Source organism: Ascidiella aspersa, chromosome 8 (genome assembly GCF_963924565.1).
Source record: "Ascidiella aspersa chromosome 8, kaAscAspe10.2, whole genome shotgun sequence".
NCBI classification, from domain to species: domain Eukaryota; kingdom Metazoa; phylum Chordata; class Ascidiacea; order Phlebobranchia; family Ascidiidae; genus Ascidiella; species Ascidiella aspersa.
The window spans coordinates 10,399,312-10,420,355 of NC_139454.1; the positions used below are offsets into that span (position 1 = coordinate 10,399,312).

A 21,044-nucleotide genomic window follows, 5' to 3' on the forward strand; every position below is an offset into this window, starting at 1 on the left:
ATAAGAATTTAATGGCTAAAATAACGCCTGAACCGGTAGGGAGAGGATATGGGCCGATCGGGGGCCTTCAGTCAGGCATCGGCCGTTTTGGTGTTAACGTTTGGGCGCCCTAGTTTTAACGGCGCTGTTAGGGCACCGCTGCTTTAGCACCGGATTTTTGGTCCTTCTTGGGGTTAGTAGTGGGTAATGGGTTACGTTATAAAATGGTTAGGGTTGATACTATTAGGAGTTAGTGATGTAGTTACGGTTGGGGTTTGGGGTTAGGTAAAAGATTGTAACTTGCTGTAAGGGTTGATTCCGACCATTTAGGTCTTATTTCTACGGATTTCGGACTTGTGCCGATGTATGCGATGTTTAGACTATATTCGGTATTAGTCCTATTTTGGCCTTATTTCAAACTGTGTTTTATTTCAGACGTTGATGTTGTTCTTATTTCGGTCTTATGGCTGAAGTCCCTAAAAAGGTTCTTGCGCCGTGATTAAGGAATTTATGTTAAGTGTAAACATCGCAACATTTATCCAAGTGTATCAGGTGTTACATTATTAGAACGTTTTAATTCAACAAATTTTTTAATCTTGTAAAAAGGCGTTTTGCCAAAAGGCGTTTTGCCAGTTTCTGCTATCGATGTTGGGCGAGGTAATAGTCCTCAAAATTAAGTTGGCACAAAGCATGACAAACAGGGGCGTTACCGATTGTGACACGGCGTTTAACTCTGAATGGGAACTGTGGTCGCTTAGTGCGTCAGTACAAACAAATTAAAAGGACATTGTTTTTTCCGCCAAAGTCCAATAAGCGTATTAAATATACCAAAAAATTCACAGCTACGCATTTTTAGAAGCTTGACATCGGCACACATATTTAATTATGTATAATTTCATATTTGCCGTATTATTTAGTCAAAGTTCAAAAAGGGTAGTATGTATACCAAAAAATTGCACAGCTACACAATTTTGGAAACTCAACATCGGCGCATATATCTGCTTATGTCTAATTTGATGTGTACGGACAACCAACAGTCGATTTACGGCACACCTTTTTAAAGTGAACATATGGACAGGTGAAATTTGACCTTGTCGCTTTTTACTAAAAGTCAGCCAGCAGTAAAGAAGATCCCTGTATGCGACTTTTGTGTTTCGAGGATTCTTTTGGGAACCGGCGACGCACGACACCCAAAGGCATTCAGCAAACAGAGTCCCGGGGACCGAGGTGTTAGTTTCGGCACAGTGTAAAATCGCAAGCAGAAAAAGAGAGAGAGGAAAGGCGAATTAGAGTCGTGCTTCGTTGTTCGCGATTTGCGCAACACGCCGGGATGGAATTTGCACAGCGCCCAAGTCTCGGTTGCCGCCCAAAACGTAAATACACGATTGGGGCGTTTGCGCGTGGGCGCCTTGCCCCGGCTCACCTGTAAAGGGGCTGGCGGACCCTGGGTACTCTGAAGCCAATCCATCAGCGTTTCGTATTTGCCCGGCGGCATTGTCGTTGCCGCGACACCTTTTAGCCAAACTCTGCTACCGCCTTAACGTTAAACAACGGCCGCCCTGAAGGGCCCGCGTTGCATTATAAGTGCGAAAATATGCCGAGACAATAGTTGCCATCGGTACCAATTGAGCAAGTTTTTCGTTGAAGCCTTGTCGTTGACATTTTGACATGGCATTACTAATAACTTGGTTTACTAGTTTAGATCAAGCCAACCGTGTGAACAAAAATGCTGGATGGTTGCCTATGTACTGGGGAATAATATATGTAAAATATACATCGTCAACTTTGAACGTCGCTTAAACTGGATTAACATATTCTGTGTAACGATGTTTTCTATTAAAAAAGCAACCACAAAAGCGTTTTAAAAGGCAGTTAAATTTACGCCGTATGGTGTTATGAGAGTTCGTTCAAGGTTGAATTGGGGCATTGAGTTCAACTATATTGCAAGGTCAAAAATCATATCGAAATTCCGTTGACATTCGCTAGGTTTGGATTTAAAATGCGTTGTTAAACCAGCGTGTTTGACTACGACATTTATGAACCGCTGTCACGGGGCGTATAAAAAGTCTCAGGGCGTATAAAAAGTAAACTTGTGTACATTTGTCAAGATATATATTTCAAGGTGGGCTGTTAGTCAAAATAAAGAATTGTGATCGACAGCCGTACATTACCACAATTAAATAATAAACCGTACGTAGTCCTTTAATATAGAGTGTAAACGGTTAACAGATAAATACTGCGGTTGCTGCAAAGACACCACGAGCCTTTACAGCGCGGCGCACAATACAACACACATCAAAATAAGGACTCACCAGTCTTCGCAGGCTGAAGTTCTGCGTTCGCCGCTCGCGTAGGTCGCATTCTGGTGGGTGCAAGAGCACTCGGTCTCTTTCACACAGGTGTCGCCGTCCAGGAGAGTGCCTTCGGGACAGAAGCACCCGTCCACGCATTGTGTCATGCACATGAACATCTGGCCCTTGTTGCGACAGGTTGAAGGGCATGAGCTGCCGCATTCCATGTACACTAGATTGCTGGGGCACGTCTTGCCTACATTTTAGAAAGGTTTCAAGTCAAGCTTTTCGTCGAAATAAGGGGGAAACGTTTCTTGCTTTAGCATATGCTCTAGCCAAACGCTATGGGGTGCTTTGTTGACATTAAACGTACACTAGTAGGCATAACCTCTATTGCAAAAACGTACAACATATGGACTATTAGATTAAGAATTTTATGTCTAAGGAAATGTTTAAAAGCAGGGTACTTGCAAAAGAAAGAAAATATGCCTTGCAAGTACACAGAGTTTTATCAGACGAAGCACATATCCTTAAGACAAGCTTTATGATCACTCTTTTGAATTGGCAATAACACCTAATATTTTTTTCAACTCCTACGCGAAGTACAGTTACATTGAATTAGAAGGAAGGGGAACGTTATCTTGTGTTAAAATCCTTTAAAGTTAGTGAGAAGATGACCCCTGTTTAAAGCGCGAATGACTGTAGTCTGGCAGACAACCCTGGCTTACACGCTTTTGCGGACGGCGATTTTACAATTTTTTACTAAATCGCTGATAACAGGTACTACAGCATAATAGATGCTTTATGATGTCTCTTGTGATCGACTAATAAAGCATAAGGAAAGACTAATAATGATGACAGATAATGTTTGAAAGATTAATATTTAAAAACATTCGCTAAAGCCTAGTGTTTAAAAACTAAGACTGATTTACATTGCGGACCCTATAAAACTGCTGCACGGATCCCAGTTGGTCCGCGGACCCCAGTTTGGGAACCTCCAATTTAAAACATCAAACCCTTCCTTACCGCAGAAGTCAGAACTGCGCCACTCCTCGAGATCGGCGCCGGTGGCGACACACAGCTTGCTGTACTGGTCTACGGCTGCGCATGCGCACGACTTAAGGTCACCCGACTCGCACTGGCACAGGGCGTTGACGCAAGCCTGCTCCAACACCTCGTTCGGGATGTCGCAAGTGGTGAACGCTCGCTCGTCGGCCACTTCTTTACAGAGGTTGGTGACGTCCTATAAATGACAAACAAGCGAGTTGGACGAAATTAATCGCATGGTTCTTAAACTGGGGTCCATGGACTTTCAGGGGGTCTGTGAAGGCCTAATCGAAATATTAATGTATATTTAAGAAGTAATCAATTTTTCAAAGAAAATTGTGTAATTTAAATAAAAACGGTTTTGCAGTGACTGTATTTAGACCAGTGTTTCTTAAACTTTTTTAGTTTTGTTCACCCTGAGCATCTATCTCCAGATTTCATTCACCCTAATCTCATGATATGTTAAAACTATCTCGTCTACATATAACAGCACTGATTTAGACTCCATTTCACTTTCATGTTTTTTGGACCGAAATCGACAGATTTATGAAGTCTATTTTTATTTTGACGTCAATTTATGACGTCCTTTTTTAAAATTTTTTTTTGAAATTAGTCCGCGGTAAAAAAAGTTTAAGAACCACTGCTCTATGGTGTTAGGTGGCATATTATCTGCTCACGAGTCGCTCGAAATTCGCCCTAATACCACTTTAACCGATAAGCCTTTACCTGAAATGTAGTTTGTTCAATGGTAAATAACGTGAATTTTTCGGATTGTATTTTGCTTTTACTTTGTTGCATTTAAAAAAACTTTTTCCATCACGATATGGCTTATACCGGTTTATCTATCAACATTTGTTTAAATAATTACACTTAAAACCCATGTTGATTTGAACGTTTTTACCGCACATTTTTGTTGTGTTATTACTAAATTGTCGAGCAAGGATAAAATTGGATTTAAAATGAAAAAAGATTTTATGTACCGTAAGCTGTTGAGTGGTAAGGGCTCCGCAGAAATCTGGTGTTTCGGCAGTGGCGCAACTTCCATCTGATGACGTAAGCCAGCTGTCCATGAATCGCTTAACGTCAGTAATAGGAACAACTGAAATCAGGAAACGAAATTATCTATGGTATTCTTTTACTTTATATAATTGTTTTGATATACTACGCAAACTAAATATCAGAGTTTATAGTTCTACGTCCAACTGTTTCCGATTAACAACTTGTAAACTATATCTTTTTTCAGATTTAAACAGCTACTGGCTTTTACTTTTATGATTGCAATAAAATCCATGAAACGTAAACCTGATATTGAAAAAATATAAAACGGGGGATATTTTATTGTTTAAATGTTGACCAAAGTAAAGAAATGAAGCCCTTACGTTCGTCTTTGGGCATCATGTCGTCGCTGGCGTCGCCGTTCATGTTGCCACAAAGGCCGCAAACCCGCCCGGCACGCCCGGCCACGTCGGTCGAAACCAGGAAGAAGTTGTCGCGGCCGTCCCAGGCGATCGAGTCGCCGCCGGCGAACACCACCAGCGTGTACTCGGTGTTGGGGATCTTGAACATGTGGAAGCCCGCGTTCACGCTCGGGATCGCGATTCTGACGACAAGACATTAAGATAACCTCGAAGGGAAATTTAATTTATCCTTCGGATATTTAGGTTTGCCCCCCGCTTTTGTGGCTCGTGCTCGTCTCGCCGTTTTATTCGTTGACTAATGAAAAAAAAACTGTTAGGATTAAACGTTGTAGAATTTAAACTTATTTTCGCCAATTTCTGTATGCTATGTCACAGTGCATTTATAAGTTTGAAGGAAAATATTTTATTCATTGGCTCGGTAGTTCGTAGTAGGCCTATACACTACATACAGCGTAAAAGGCCAAAGTATTTTAACAAAATAAATTTTTTTCTACTTTGAAGTGGCTTTTTTTATATAACAAAAGATGAAAGTGTCCCGTCTTTGTAAAATTCACAAGCGTCGCCAGAACGACAAAAATCGCATAATTGCTCCTCCTGTCTGAACCTCTGGGGAGCTACATTTCATCAAACAGCAGGAGTTCGCTGCGACACGTAAACCTGAAGAAAATGCTTTTGCGAAAAGTGCTTACTCTGCGTCGTTGAGGAAGGCCTTTCCCTCGCTCAGCTGCAAGTTAGTGCCTTCGAAGTTGACGGCAACGATCGAACTGCCGCCCTGGCTGAAGCTCAGGCTCACGGTAAAGCTGTCGCCGACGCAGTCACCAGTCAGCAGGTAGCTGCAGCGGCCGCGAGACGAATACAACGAACCGTCGAAAGTGTAGAAGTACTCCTTGCCCCAAATGGCGCACACGTTCGCACTAAAGGCGGGAGCCACTGGCGCTGCGAAAGTAGGAAGGCGGCGTCGCGTTACGGATTGGAAAATATAATTCAAAATCAAGGGGCCGGGTCAAGGGATGTTGTATGTACTACTCGGCTACACGAGGCATGCTGCTGCTACACGATATTAGAACTAATCGCAACGATTCGTATAGATTTTTGTGGAGTATGAAACATATCTTCTGATAAGCGATAGATTTTTATGTAAGTTTATCGTAACCGTAAAACGTCAAATTCTCGTTATTAATGGAAATAAAACCGAAAAGAAATAACAATTTAGTATGGAGAGTAATACTTTCCTTTTTTCAACGATAAAATTTATGATAGCGAAACTTAGAGACCACAATAACCACCCGAAGGTAAATGTATAGCCTACAAATCGTGCAATAAAACATACAAGGTTACCATTATATAAAAGCAAGCAAACACTACATTTTACGATTAAGTTTTATGAGAATAAAACTGTAACTTATAATGTTAACAATTGTACTGCTGTATAGGAGCGTCCTAAAATGTCCGTCGGTAGTAATCAGTAAAGCAACCTTGTTGTGTGATAATGCTATTTCTGAGTATCCTAGATCAAAGTAATATAAGCAATCACCATAACGAATCAATTTTAACTATCAATCAGGGATTACACCCAAATCAAGGGTGGTACAAGTCGTGCATTGTGATTTACGCACTATATATGGCCTAAGTGACTAGGCCAATACTCTACTAATGTTCTTACGAAAGGGTATTTCCCCTGAAGCCTCTGACGCCGAACCTTCGAGAGCCGGATCTGTGCAGGACAACCGTGTTTACATTTGCAAAAAGGATTTTTTTTACAACGTGGCAGCAGGTTTGTTGAGGTGTGCCATTGTTTTAACGAATTTATGTGCGGTGCCACAGTAAATTCAAGCCGAAACACGAACATCGCGGGGAAAAAGTAAACTTTATGTTTGACCAGGATTTATGAACTTTGAAATACTGAGATAAGCTGACCGCTCAAACAATTTTTGGCATCAAAAACAGACCAACGCAAGTCCATTTCTGATAACGAATGAATAAACAAAAGACAAAGAAAGATAACTAATGTAGACGAAATAACGAGTAAGCGTGGGTAAAATAACATGAACAATTATGGTAATAAGTTTACGTTATGAATCTAAACGAAAAAAGCTACAAGCAGCGCGGCAATTTTAGTGCAGAAAATTATTGACAGTACACAAATAGAACCAAAATGCCCTAAAAAGGACGACTATTTCATAGAGAAAATAGAAAAAAACAAGGCAAGATTTAATGTTAACGTTTTAACTTGTGGCATTTCATCAAGAAAATAGATGGAAAACAAAGTAGATTTAGTGTTAACGTTAACTTGTTATTGAAAAAAAAAAGGTTATAGAAGCTTACATTGCGACGTTATACAAAAACAATGATAGTTTCGGGAAATTTTTGAAGACCCAAATTTCTACATAGCAAGCATGTTAAGCTGTCAAGCAGAAGCAACTAAAATGCTTACGTATTTCAGTGGCGCCGGAACCATACTCGGCGGAAGCTTCATACTCTGTCGTTGCCAACAAAACAATAGCTTTACTATATTATACAAACATACACTGTACATTACAGTTTTGCAGGAAAATTCCCCTTTAATATGTACAGAAAAACGAAACAAGGTCCAAAAAGTAACGTTTTTTTAAGCGACAGACTCACCTCCTGATTCGCAGCTGGGACCGAAGAAACCTTCTGCGCATGCGCACTGGTTCATGGCGACGCACGTTCCTCCATTAGCGCAAGTGGTGTCGCACGAAACTGCAAATCGCAATGCAATTTTTTTAGTTTTTTTAACACTAAAGCTTCTTTAATTTTAAAAGTAAAATTTAAATTTCTAAAGCGGGGCTACCCACAAGCTGACTTTCGAAGAATAGCAAATATGTTGTATTTTTAAAACTAAAACTAAATTGGTCATTTAGTATTGAGTTTAGTCTTCAAACCTAATCATGTAAGTACTAATCTGAGCGGGTAGCATTGTGATACAGGCTTGTAAATGTAAGTGCTGCAGTCCGTATTATACACGAATTTTGATTGATTTAATCCTCGCATTTACACTTTTTTAAATATTTAACCTTATCGGCCCTGAGGAAATTGTGAACTTTTGTCTGTGGACCTTTGCCAAAAATGTTCAAGCCAATTGCCTAACCGAAGTAGTCTTCAGAACTTACAGTGGCAGTTGGGAGTGTTGGCCGGTGAGTCGCACTTGTTGGCCATGACGTTGAACACGGACCCTGGCGGACAAGCGGTCACAGCCACGCTGTCGTCCGACATGCAGGTGAAGTAGTTGAAGCAGTCGCCGGGAATCTCGATGTATTCGCCAGGCGCAGTGCAAAGGGAGTGAACTGCACAAAGTGGATTCTGTTACATTCGTGGTAAGTTTGAAAATAGGCGACATTCGTATTTGCGAACATCTTTGATGAATGGCGGGACTCGCATAGAACACGAACGCTATGTTCTGATGGGAACAGTAGGTGTTAACAGCTCCAGGGTGTAAATGGTATGGGAAAGTTTTCTAGAAGTGTTTTTGTTTATAATTGAGTGACTTAAGTTGCTCGCTTAGGCATATGCAAACATTTGTCGTCAGTATTTATTCACAAAAAACAAATAAATTCGTTTTATTTTTAATAAAATATTCGCTTTTATATTACATACTGTTTGATACGTATTGTGGTAAATATTATAGAAGTGGTCCGTTTAGATCTATTAATTAAAAGTTATGGTATCTACCAAAACATCTAACTTTACATAAACATTTAAATAGGTTTTTAACTAACGCCATATTTAGTAATTATACGCATGTCAAAGCTACTAAGGTATATAACTTTGACTTGTAAAAAGGCGATTCGAAACGGGCAAATTAACAACATCCATCTAGAAATACACATCTTAGTGAGTTTAATTACAGTCCAAGCAACAAAGGTCGCACCCGGGCAAACTTTGCCGAGCGGGCGTCGGTCAACACCCAAGGGGTCTCATACATCGCCTTTAGTCAAACAGGTGGAAACGATGATTGCCGAACGTGAACGCTATAGGCACAGAGGCGACCCTCCACATATAAAACGACGATTTATCACGTTTACACGCGCAGTCAATATCTTGCGCGCTTTACGGTAACGCCTTTCGATAACAGACCGGCGATTTGTCTCGCTATTTTCTTTTTGCTTGGCTAAAGTGTAATTCAGGCGTTGTCGACGGAACTAGGGGTAACTCGAGGTCGATCGCTCACGAACTTAATCTACGACCTTAAGCTTGCCCAATAATAATAGCGACGTGTTCCAATATTCAAATTACACATTTTAAAGGCTGGTTTACACTAGACGCTTTAACGTCCAGCTTTAGCGTCTGGCGTCCAACATTAGCGTCGTCCAGTTCACACATAAAGCGTTGCCAGCGTTAACTGCAAGTTTCCTCGCTTCTAACCGAAATCAAAGTTGAAATATTTTAACTTTTTCACAACCGAAAGCGTTTTTTAAAAACGTTGTCCGTTGATGCTAGACGCGTCTAGTGTGAACCAGCCTTAACAGTTTGGAAGTGAATTTCAAGCAGAAGACTTCTCAAAAAGCGACCAATTACCATCGCAAGTGATTCTGCTTCCCTCGTAGGCGGTCGTCGTAGAACACCAAGGGTTTCCGTCATTGGAGTCGTCCATCGTACATGACGAGTAGATTTGTCCCCCGAACTCGAACGGAAATCTGCACTCCTTCGGTAGCGCTAAGAGGTAACAATAAACAGGGGCACATGTCATTTTAAGACAGAAGTTGCCGAGCTTAAACAGTCAGCTGTAGGTGAAAATTTAAAGTTAAATATTTGCACCATTAAAGTTTCAAGACTTCTGTTGTTCGACAAAAGTGTTACGAAGGCGGGATTGTTAAACACACGCAAAAGGCCATTAAAATGTCGATTTTAACTGCGCGACGTCCGCGATTGTGGCCTTTCTCCTCATGGAAGTGGACACATTGAGCAACTTACGAATTTGGCAGAGAGATCCGTCGTATCCGTCGGCACACACACACGTGTTGGGAGCTCCGCAAAAGCCACCGTTGTAGCAGGTGACGTCACATTGAGCTGCGTGAAAAGAAGCAAGCATTAGATCCAATAGTATATTTCAGTTAATAAACTTACCGGGAGCGTATAAACAAATTAGCAACCGCTGACTGTTGCAAGGCTAAAGGCGGTACGATAAAAGTTTGGGGACCAGATTGGAACATAATTTGACTATTTTTAAGTATTTACTTAAGTTATTTGTCAAACTAAATTTTTAGAACCCTTTGTTTTTATTTTTATCGTAGTGACTATACATTTAACATGGTATATGTCCCTAATTTTACTTTTAGCCAAACACATTTTTCACTGTTTAACCTTTTTATCAATTTTAAAGTTTTTCTTCCAACAAAATTTCATTAAAGTACTAACGAGGCCCAGCAGTAACATTATAATTCATTACCTTATATATATATATATATACGATATTTTACTCTCATCTATGGAGCATAATGGTTAGAGGTTGTAGTAAGACGTAAAATTTATCAGTGCCTTCTCACTATGTTGAAAATTAAGAGTTATTCGAAACGTTCAAAATGATACCTACTTCGGCATGGGCTTTAATATTCTTATTATACCTTTCATCTATACTTACGTGTTTCACACAGTTCGCCGCTCCAGCCTTTGGCGCAAGTGCACGTGTTCGGGCTTGAACATTGACCGCCGTTTTGACATTCGTTGTCGCACAGGCCTGAAAGGATAATTTAACTGTTGTCAATACGTCATAACGTGTAAGCCAAGACTAGTCATATAGTGGGATAAAATTGTTGTCCACTTAACGTCATATTTTCTTCAAGGTAATTACAAGCGAATAAAATAGTTCCTTCATTCTGATATTCCGCTGGATGTAATTTTAAATCACAACGACACACGTATTTGCTTAAAGTGGGGTCATACTTGGCGAAAACCAAGAGTCATGTATCAAATTTTTTTCCATTTAATGAATGATTCGAGTTATTTACAATTTAGGTCATCATTTAACTAAGTAACAACTGAACAATGTCTTAAATAAGTGATAGTGCTATTAGCTATGGGTTAACATTCAACAGTATCTTTTATTATCTACCAAACGGGGAACACCATTTCCACGCTTTGCAACTTTGTTAGCAACAAACAACACTCTTTATCGAAAAAGTCCGCCATGTACCTTGTTCACAGGATTCTCCCGCCCAGCCGGTGTTACACTCACACTGGTTGGGGCCCACACAATGGCCGTGCACGCACACCGTGGTGCACTCGACTGTGAAAATAAAACAAATGTTACTGAAACATGTTTTAAGTGTTGTACAGTGTTTTATTGTTATTTATGGCTTGTGGTCCCTTATAGGCCCTCTTACTTTTCAACAAAAATAGTTAGCTTTGTTTTCAAACTGTCTTTATTTTCATTGGTTTAGCTTCGCAACCTTAAGGAAAATTCTAGAAAATTGTCTTATGAAGAGTCATCAAGTTACAACATAAATACAACGTATAAGGTCTTTTTGCAAAATCCAAAACGTACAAAGAGAGAACAAAACTTACATTCGTCACACCGAAGGCCGCTATAGCCTGACACACACGAGCACTTGTTGTCCTCGATGCAGCTGCCGTGCACGCATTCCGGATCGCATGAGATCAATTGGCCTTGAATCTGCGATTGCGACTGGCTCTGCGATTGTCCATCAGATCCACTCTGGGACTGGGTCTGGGACTGGACCTGGAGCTGGTCTAGCGACGTTGGTAACGAGGGGAATTTCCTGCAACGTACAAGCTTTAACTTTAAGAGCTCTGGAATACTGTGTCTACCTGTGAGGTCCGCAACAGCGAGATAAACGAACCAAACCGTATTTAGGAATATTTGTTCTTGTTCAATTCCCGCAACGCACATATTATGCAATTCATAATGCGTGCAAAAATGTTCGTTCGATTTATTTATGCAAACGTATAATTTGCCGTGGCAACTATAACAGAAAACAAGCCAAAAAACTAATGCAATTGCTATCATCTGTAAATTCTTAATACCGGTATTAAGTATTTTATGCAAACGTATAGAAATCATAACATGTTTTGTCTGAGACAATCTCTTTACATTGTTAAACTTGTATAAAGGACTTTCGTTCTGGGATACTCATTAATGCACTCACGATATATTTCGTCTCCGTCTTTGAACTTTCTGTTCTTCGGTAATACCTGTAAGGAAAACAAACAAAACAAGGAGGTTAGCAATGTAGCATCTCACATTTTTTTAATACCCAGCTAAGTTTACTTATGGGCCTATCTAGCCATTATTGGTGCAGCCAATTTAAACTTTTATGTTGTTTTAGTAGCCGTGTTGTAAAATTCGTTTACGCATGAAAGTTTACAAGTTTATACACATGACATAAATATTACCAGCGAAACTAAAAGTAACGTTGAAAAAAATTCTTGTTTACCACCCAAAAGAAGTTTAATAATAATATATGTTATTTGGCTATACAATATGCACAGATCTGTAATGTAGCTTGATAAAGTAAATTTGAAAGCCAAAATCGTCGCGTAGATCGACATTATCTTTATTAAGTCGTTTTATATTAACAATGAACATGTATCATCTTCAGTTAATGTGACTAAATTTGAGAGTTGAAATTGAACATTTACACCTTGTAAACACCGCTCCACCTGTTTTTTTAAGGTAGAAACTCAGAATAATAAGAATTGCGTCTCACATTTTATACGTGATTCTTTGATTTACTTCTCATGCAGTCACATTAGCTGAAGATGACACAAGTTCACATCGAAGTTTTAATCATGATTTCGATCTACGCGATCTTTTTGGTTTTGAAATCCATTATCAAACAATATACGTTATATTACACGTTAAGTTTAATTTTCCATGGAACGCTTTGCGCTGTTTTCAACGCAAAGCATAGGAGTCACGCCGGGAACAAAGTTAAACGCCCGTTTGGTAAATATGCATAGCAGTCTAGCGAAGCGACTTTACAAAGTATAGGGCCTATATGGAGACGGCTTTGCGCAGCTTTTATTTTACTTGATATTTGCGAAGGCTTCTAAGCCAGATTTGAGCCCTTTCGACGTAACAGTATTGGCCTTAACGACTATCTAGATGAATAATATGAGGGTGTCGATATACATGTGGAGATAATAAAAAAGCGTGACGGCCTGTGATTCGCATTCCTGACTAAGCTTACAGATCAAGTAAACCAAAACGTCAAGGTACAAATCTAAAATTTTCAGTCTCTATTGTCAATTGCGGATTTCCCTTAAGTTTAGACTTAACTTATCACAATGCTATAGGTACATCCACATTACGTTCGCTGTGCTCTGGCAGGCACGTGCTACTTAAACATGCCAATTTATGACCCGAAAGCAATTTACATTTCCAGTGTTTAAGAAGCCGTAGCAGACTAATTAAGGCGCATACTGTCGAGAAATATTTTTAACAATCCAGACGATGGACGTAAAAAACAGATGACACTGGAATATTACCACGGTAAAGTGACCAAATTAGTTGGATGAGTAAATAGTTTCGTTTAGGAAATATTTCTGTGTAGTCGTATTTCATTTTTTTTGTTTTAATTTGTTTGTTTACGTACGAATAAAAAAGAATAATTTTATTTTATTAGATTGTTGTAACCGACAAGGGTATGGGTAGCCTAAATATAAACGAAAGTAAAACAAGGTGTGCTTACCTTGAACAGTAAGAGCCAGGGCAAAGAGCCCGGCAACAATTGCAAGTCGGACCATTAAATCTGAAAAAATGCAACCATATTTAGAAAAGATATTGTTTACCGTTTACTAGTATTGAAACATGTGATATAACAAAAAATACTATTCTTTATAAACTTTCATAAATAAACTGTGTGATTTTTTAAACGCAAATCTTGCATGAAATGATTTAATTTAAGAGATAAACAGCATATATCAGTTACATCTTACTTCTATTGGCAGTTGCCGTATTTGCATGACTTATAAACTGTATGTAAACGACTTTATTGTATAATAAACAGTTACACTCTACTTATTGTTGTCTTTAATTACCTGAGCTTGTTTCTTATCCTTTATTTTGTACGTTTTTCCACTTGACAGCCGCGTTTGGCCGATTCGTAAAATATCTTTAGCGGTCCGTCTTTCGTTTAAAACACAGAATGCCACCCGCTAAAACTCAGTCTCACTCGAGCAAGTGGATTCGTCAACGCGGGGTTAATCGCCCGCCGCTTATAAACCAAGGACAAACTTCCCCCTTTTTTCGATCAGTGCTTTCGCGGCCGAATCTAATGGAACGCTAAGTTGGGTTGACGCCCAGAATTCACCCTTCTCTCGTTTTCTCGGTTACTTTCCTCAGGCGTTCGCCTCACTCGGGACACGCATTTGAGTCAACAGAGTCAATAGGCGCGCTGAAGCGCCCATGCTCGCACACTTCTGCGACGCAAGACGGCAGAAGTCAGCGCCAGACATACCCCGTTTGTTAACTTCATGAAAGGCTCGTTGAACTCGGAGCTACAGGCAATAAGACATTAAAAAATTCCAGAAAAGTTAGTTTTAATCCAACTATAATGGTCTTTTCTTTATGTCATATACAAGTCACAGAACCTGTTAATAATGGAGTTACATGTTATAAACCTGTAGACCCTGCTCTGACGCATAACATATATTACACGCTTATCCAAATTAAAGACCCGATATAAATCAAAAAAAGTATAATATTAAGTGGAAGTGGAATTAATGTTGTAATATTATAATCTATATGTTGACAAAGACCTACATTAAATTAATTGACTGATACGTTTAGGGCACTTCTTCATCGAACATGAGTTTATAAAACTTGTGTATATGTGTTTTTTTTATTATTTGAATAACTGTATATGATCTAACGGCTACAGAATGATTTATTATCGCTTACCAATCCCTATATTTTGACAAAAAAACAATAACCGTGTCATTGATAGAGCTTTAGGAATAACTTACGTTTAATCAGGCATTGAGGCTAAATTCATTACAGTTTTTGTGTCGTTTCCTCTTCCGAATACAGTTTGCACAGCTTAACAATATTTTCAGCCGCAGGTTGGGTAAAAAAAAGCTGGACAAATAAGTTATGTCGGTAATGAAAGGCGGGTTTAATCTCGAAGGGGAAATGTTGTAGACTGGTCACCTGTGTGTGTGTGTGTGTGTGTGTGTGACGTGTGCTGTGTCTTACCAAGGAGTCGTGAACCGTTAAAAGAGGGTTACGACTTTGGCAAACACCACAGTTGAGTTGGTGATGTGCTCACAATTCAATTATACTGTACTCTGTGTATAAGAGGTGGTGAAAGTTTTGCGAAAAAGATTATAACCACGCGTCACAATGCTGTACTTTCGTATAAAAACACCATTGTACTAATCAGACGGTGCACACGGAAATTGATATAAAAAACAAAAAACGCCAACATTTGTGCCCAAATTTAATCCTGTATTGTAGATGTTTTAAACCAACTATTATTATCATTAGGTTGAATTCGGGCAATAATAATAAAATTTGGTGGTCACGATAATCAATCATTAGCCTAATACACGAAAACTGTTAATAGAATGAGTGGCATGTAAGTCAACAGATTTTACTGGTGCCTCTAAAACAAGCGCGGTGGAGGCATATATTATTTTAAGATGGTGTAAAAAGTTAACTGAAGACATGACGTTATAAAAGAAGCAAAAATAGTATCTAAATTAAGTGGCAAACCTGTCCTTTTTAAAGGTTCGATAAGACGCACGGGGCCTTCAAGCTATAAAGAGTTTTTAAGCACACCAGATTTTCCACAAGCTTTTCACACAAGCTCGGAACGTAACAAAGTTTTTGAACTTTCCGTATGTTGCGCAAAACTGCGTATAGGCCAACCCTGTTAGAATGGCTACGATCAAGGCCAAGCCGACGCAAAAGTGGGACGACCTGCTTAGCGGTTGCCGGTTGTGTATTGAAGGGCGGCAGTGCATAAAATGTCAGCGACAGTAGCATTGTGAATGTGCGAGATACAAGGTCGTAGGACAGGAAAATTTTCCATAACGTCACAGGTAAATTTTAAAACAAATTTTGCGGACCGGTGGACCTTCAAGAATCAAAATCCACCCCAAATTTAATTACGCAATAGTATACAACTAAAACACTTCTTAGCTTTCATACAACTGGTCTCAAAGTTTAAGGCTTAAACGAGTTGTAGCTTAGTTTTGAACAGTTGGCAAAAACACTTGCAGCATTGTGACTTACAATGAAGTCCAAATAATATGACTAACTCTATTTACCTCACAATGCTGCAAATTACGGAGCTGGCGAAGTTCTAAATTTGATGGATAAGCCTTCAACATCTTGAATTTTGCAATTGAGATATCAAATTTTAATATATTTGTGGACCGGCAGAAAAGTTGACGCGGACCGGCGGTTGAGAACCAATGGTTTAAACCAATTTATTTCTAATAGGTCAAAATTTTGTCAAAAAATTATGTTTTTAGGTCAACATTTCAATTTTGAGGTCAAAATAATCGCCCTAGTTATCAAGCTATACAGAAAGCAATAAAAATGTTGCTTCTAATAAAAAAAAAAAAAATGAATAAATAAAAAAAATGAAACAATAAAAAATGTTGTTTACTTTCAAAAAGTCATAATTTTGTAAAACTAACCTAAAACAAAAATGTGACTTTAGTAGCCTACTGATTACCGCGCAAGCTCAACAACTTTTGTATACCGTAGTGATTTTATTGGTTAGGCTACATGCTTCGCTTGGTGTTAATTTATACTTTTATGCTGTCATATGCTTGACATCAAATAAACTTACGAGTAATTAATCAACTTCAATATATGTTCATGATTTTGTAATTCGCAATTTTTGAGCCACTAATTTTAATTAGTTTTTCGGTGCTGGCCCAATTGTTTTAAGTATTTTGTACTTTTACGATCAATTTTGACTATGTTTAGTCAGTAAAACTTATGACAACAATGAAGCAATAATTTTCGCCACACTTTTTTCATCAAGGGACGGATAACTGGAATATTCGACGATCCCCGACAGGATATGAAAATTTGTGTCAGGCTTTAATAACTTTATTTAATTGTTAAAGGAGGAAAATAATACTCATTTAACAAAAACTGTAGCGAGCTTTAAAATTTGTTGGTCACTTTAATTTTTATTAACACTTTGTGTCGAATTGCATTTTTTCAAAACCACTGTTACCGTCTATCGCCGGAAATCAAATATCAAATTATTTTTTTATCTGACTAAACCAGCGTTTCTCAACCGGTGCGCCGCGGCGCACTGGTGCGCCATGGAAGGCTGCCAGGTGCGCCGCGAGCAAAATGAAAAAATAGTATATTTAACATCAATATATTTTTTACTTTCCCATTAAGCTTAGCTCATTGATTCCACAGTACTTACAAGTAGAAAACATAATAAGACCTACAAGGCAGCAATATCTAAATCAGATAATCTATAATACAGTAGTATTACGACCACCAACATAATAAATTCGCAGTAATAACCACGACAAAATAAAATCTAAAATAGTCTAGAGATAAGACCTAAACATGACGAATTAAGTCCAAAATTAATCGGAATAAGATTTAAATGGACAAAATTACGCCCAGGACTGTAGCGAAAGGGTATGGGATGATTGGGGGACACCTGTTTGGTATTGGCAGTTTGCTATCGACATTTGGGCGCCGCTATTTTGGCCTCAGATTTTTTGCCCCTGTTTTGGCTTAGGCGAGTAGTTGGTGGTGTTAGCAATTGGGTTAGGGTTGAAAATATTAGGGAAGTTAATGATAGTTATGGGTGGGGTTTGGGGTTAGATAAAGGGTATATGCCTTATTTTAACCGTTTCGGTCTGGTTCCAATTTCGTCATTATTACGACTATTAGGTATTAATCCTATTTATGTCTTATTCTTAACTGTTTTTTATTCCGACGTTGATATTGTTCCAATTTTAAACTCAAGGCTGGAGTCTCCTTAAAGATATGCAACTATAAAGCCTATATTATGAAAAATAGCAAGCAATTTAAAACAAATACCGTTACATCTCAAAAATTTCGAGCTCGCTTCGCTCGCAAGGTGCGCCGCCACGTTTTCAAATGTCTCTAGGTGCGCCCCCAAGTAAAAAAAGTTAAGAAACACTGGACTAAACCAATGCTTCCCAACCTTTTTCAGTTCGCGACCCAGTTTTAATGCAAGTTTTACTGTGAGATATGACCAAACAAACGATAATATATATTTGTCATATTGTTGCATAAATGTTGCGTTTCGCGATCCAATAAAAAAACTGTAACATTTAGAAATCCTTCGCGAACTATACCTGAAATGGCTTTGGTTAAGTAGCACTAAACTAAACTATCAGGAGTAAAAACATATAACAATTGTTTTCATTTTTTCAACGAAGTGGAAAGGTATATTAACACGCTCGAAACCCATAACATTGCAAATTTATCGGTTATCTTGGCAGTTGTATTGAAAAATAAATTAGGCAAAAACTACACGGCACCAATGTCAAGTTTTATCTTTCATATGTTATTAAGAGCCTTCTGTTCGTTAATCAGCTATTGGAAGGGGGTCAAATTTTCAGGACCCTGACCGGCTTCAGCATTTTTGAAAGTCTACAAAACCGCAAAACATGTAGATTAAAATTTTTTGGGCGGCTTCGGCGCGCTTTAGTATAAATCGCTCCTTTTTCTCTTGGCTGCCTAGGATATTTGCTGGTGTTGTCTATTGTCGATCGACATATGTTAACAAATTTTGTTATCAATCACCACTGACTTTAATAGGGCGGGGTAATAATTAAGCTCTGTTTGTTGAAAAATGCCGTATATAACAATCCACAGTGGTCGAAAGACATCGTTAAGAACAAATGCCACAAAACAATCACTTTCTCCCGAAGTGCCACTGTTTGCGCTACAAGTGAACGGGGCCCCTGAAGAATGTGCAACTATTTGCCCGAGAAAGCGTGCGTGTGAGATTAATTAGCGCAAATAAGGGCGCCGAAGTTCCATTATCATAGCCCAGCAACAGTCGAGATCAAGGCAATCACAATGGGATCCCAATATATATTTAAGATCGAGTCTCGGCTTGATGTGTTTGCCAATCAAACACCGCGCGTCGTGCTTGAAAAGGCAATCACGTCTTGGACGCATGGAACGAACAAAATGGCAAACAAAACTCTTTCTCTAAAAAAGAGAAAATGCGACGAAAGTTGGGTTGCGTCAATTGTTCGTAGGGGCTGACGCAAGAAAAGTAGAATGCGTCGTAATGACGTTTTCGCCTCGCTACGTGCGTGTCCTTCTTTAAACCCGGTTTCTCCTAGCTCCTGCGGAAGCCCGTATAATTATAGACGCCAAACAAGGGCGTTGCCATTGGAGAGAGACGAGCAAGAAAGAAACGAACCTCGCGCATTATTTTCGATTTAATTTTTCTCCAGACTGGACTTGGGCCTTTGCCAGCACGATGGTGGCGCACAATAAACGCCGCACCGGTTATGTTGAACGCCCAAACTTTGCACTTCGGGTGTCGCTGTTCAGCGCACTGTCAACACAGGTGATTTAAAGTCTTGGCAGAGACGCCCGTTTAGCACACACGAAAAGATAGGACAAACCATTCTGGCATTGAAGTTGAAAAAGCCAGCGAGTTTTGAAATGCTTTTAGCCCGATTGTTGTGGTTAAAATAATGTGTAGGCGTTAACGTCTTTGTACTGACCGATATTTTAACTAACATCTCATTTTGTTCTTATTTTATCAAAACGGTTTTGCGATGGACGATATGAAATATCTGAACAAGAGTTTTGTATAAAGTAACAATGTTCTCTTCTAGACGTTTATGTTTACTTCAATAACAGCAAATTAAGTTAGAAAGCAAGTTACGTATATTAAAGGCGAATATAAGTTATTTATGTTAGATATTGTTCTTTCCCTTCACCAAGCGATAGGTTTTTCCCATGAAAAAAGTACTAAAATTTATACATAACTTAATTTAAAGCGACGTGCCCATAAACTACGCCATTTTTTATGTAAAAAATTATGAAATACAAGTTTAGTGGACTTGATTTGATGTTATATATGGAATATAAACCCACAATTGCACATTTTTGCAAAACTGACAATAAAAATTTTAATATTTCATCGATGAGGCTGTTAAGCAATATACAATCTATCATTTGAGGTAACAATTGCCACCGCATTTAGACACATTCATAAGATATTTGCTTTACACGTTAATCATATTTTTCTGTTAGATTTGGTTCAACTATCTTCCTGACTCATAAGTTTTTTGTGTAGGAAACACTTACTGAGAGAGATTATTATTTATTGGGACGCTAAGGACAAATGGTACAACGGTTGTAATTAAGGATTTAAAGAATAAACACGGCGAAAAGTGGTCTAATATTGCAGTATACACGGACAATCAAGCACAAACATATTTGCACGAAACAGGGCTAACGTGGAAGGGATCAGGGTTTACAATTACAAATGCGACGAAGTTAAACCACCTTTGGAAAACAGATGATGTTAAGAATATACTGTGATACTGGATCATGTTATGTTTACAATTTGACGTCAGACAAGCTGCTCATCAACGAATAAACAAGCCAGCGGAGAGTGGCAATATAGAAGTTCGATTTTAACTTAAGTTTTATTGCCGATGACTGTGATATTATACCCCAAAATAGAAGTTATTTCTGAAGCAACCCCACCAAGGAAAAATCATTCTGTTCGTAATATACACAATTTATCCTTAGGTAACAACTAGGGCTGCGCTGTGCATAGGCATGCAAAATATCGTATACGGAATGTAACTGCATTAATGGGTATGTCATATCGAAATAGATTTGAAAGTAAAACTTGGAATGAAAACAGCAAGTTCAATAAACCCAGTGTGAATAAAGCTTCAAAAGAAACCGAATGAGCGAAACAATCGATAAAAGTGTCACATTTCGTTTTAAATTGTTGAGGTTTATTGTTTGATTAGTTAAAATCCGACTACAAAGCTTTTATCGATTTTATACATTTCGATAAGTATTTCTAAAATAAACATACTGAACAAATCTGTGCTAACAAATTGGAATAAGTAGACCCCCAACGTGGTTAAAAATGCATAATACATAGAGATTGGTAACAGGGAAAACTGAAGAAAAAGACAAAAAATATTTAAAGATGAAAAATGTGGCAAAAAAATAGTAACGAAGTTATATGGATATGAAAAAACGTGTTTGTGGGCGGAAAACTGTTAGAAATTGTGAAAAAAAGGAGGATCTGACAATTGTTTTGCATTTAAAATGTACAGCAAGACAACGAAGTTAAAACCAGTGAATGGTGGAATAACT

The 21,044-nt window shown here is 38.6% G+C and overlaps 2 protein-coding genes across 2 annotated transcripts in view; both read right to left on the reverse strand.

Annotated features, from left to right (window-relative positions):
• The window catches only part of LOC146136037 (von Willebrand factor-like), a 35,025-nt gene extending 31,512 nt beyond the window's left edge, over positions 1-3,513 (reverse strand). The window contains exons 1-2 of the mRNA XM_083396136.1: positions 3,297-3,513; positions 2,292-2,526 (exon numbers count right to left, since the gene is read on the reverse strand). Of these exons, the coding sequence (XP_083252262.1) occupies positions 2,292-2,497 (206 nt within the window). The 5' untranslated portion in view covers positions 2,498-2,526; positions 3,297-3,513. The remainder of the gene's footprint in view (positions 1-2,291; positions 2,527-3,296) is intronic.
• A 500-nt stretch (positions 3,514-4,013) lies between these two features.
• Positions 4,014-13,890, reverse strand: LOC146136038 (uncharacterized). The gene is made up of 16 exons (XM_083396137.1): positions 13,757-13,890; positions 13,408-13,467; positions 11,863-11,908; positions 11,261-11,475; positions 10,890-10,982; positions 10,338-10,433; positions 9,671-9,766; positions 9,275-9,412; positions 7,870-8,043; positions 7,361-7,459; positions 7,170-7,214; positions 6,399-6,449; positions 5,425-5,671; positions 4,697-4,917; positions 4,298-4,416; positions 4,014-4,043 (listed from the first exon to the last, which is right to left on the reverse strand). Exons 2-16 carry the CDS (start codon positions 13,460-13,462, stop codon positions 4,014-4,016), a joined length of 1,725 nt encoding a protein of 574 aa, XP_083252263.1. The 5' UTR covers positions 13,463-13,467; positions 13,757-13,890.
• Positions 13,891-21,044: the final 7,154 nt, after the last annotated feature.

Excerpts from the sequence above, each read along its gene's own strand:
- LOC146136038 (XM_083396137.1), bottom strand. The coding sequence starts at position 13,462 with ATGGTCCGACTTGCAATTGTTGCCGGGCTCTTTGCCCTGGCTCTTACT. Across the intron at positions 10,434-10,889 it reads GGGAGAATCCTGTGAACAAG|GCCTGTGCGACAACGAATGT; the intron begins GTACATGGCGGA and ends TTATCCTTTCAG. Across the intron at positions 6,450-7,169 it reads TTCCGGCGCCACTGAAATAC|ATCCGGCTCTCGAAGGTTCG; the intron begins GTAAGCATTTTA and ends TGTCCTGCACAG.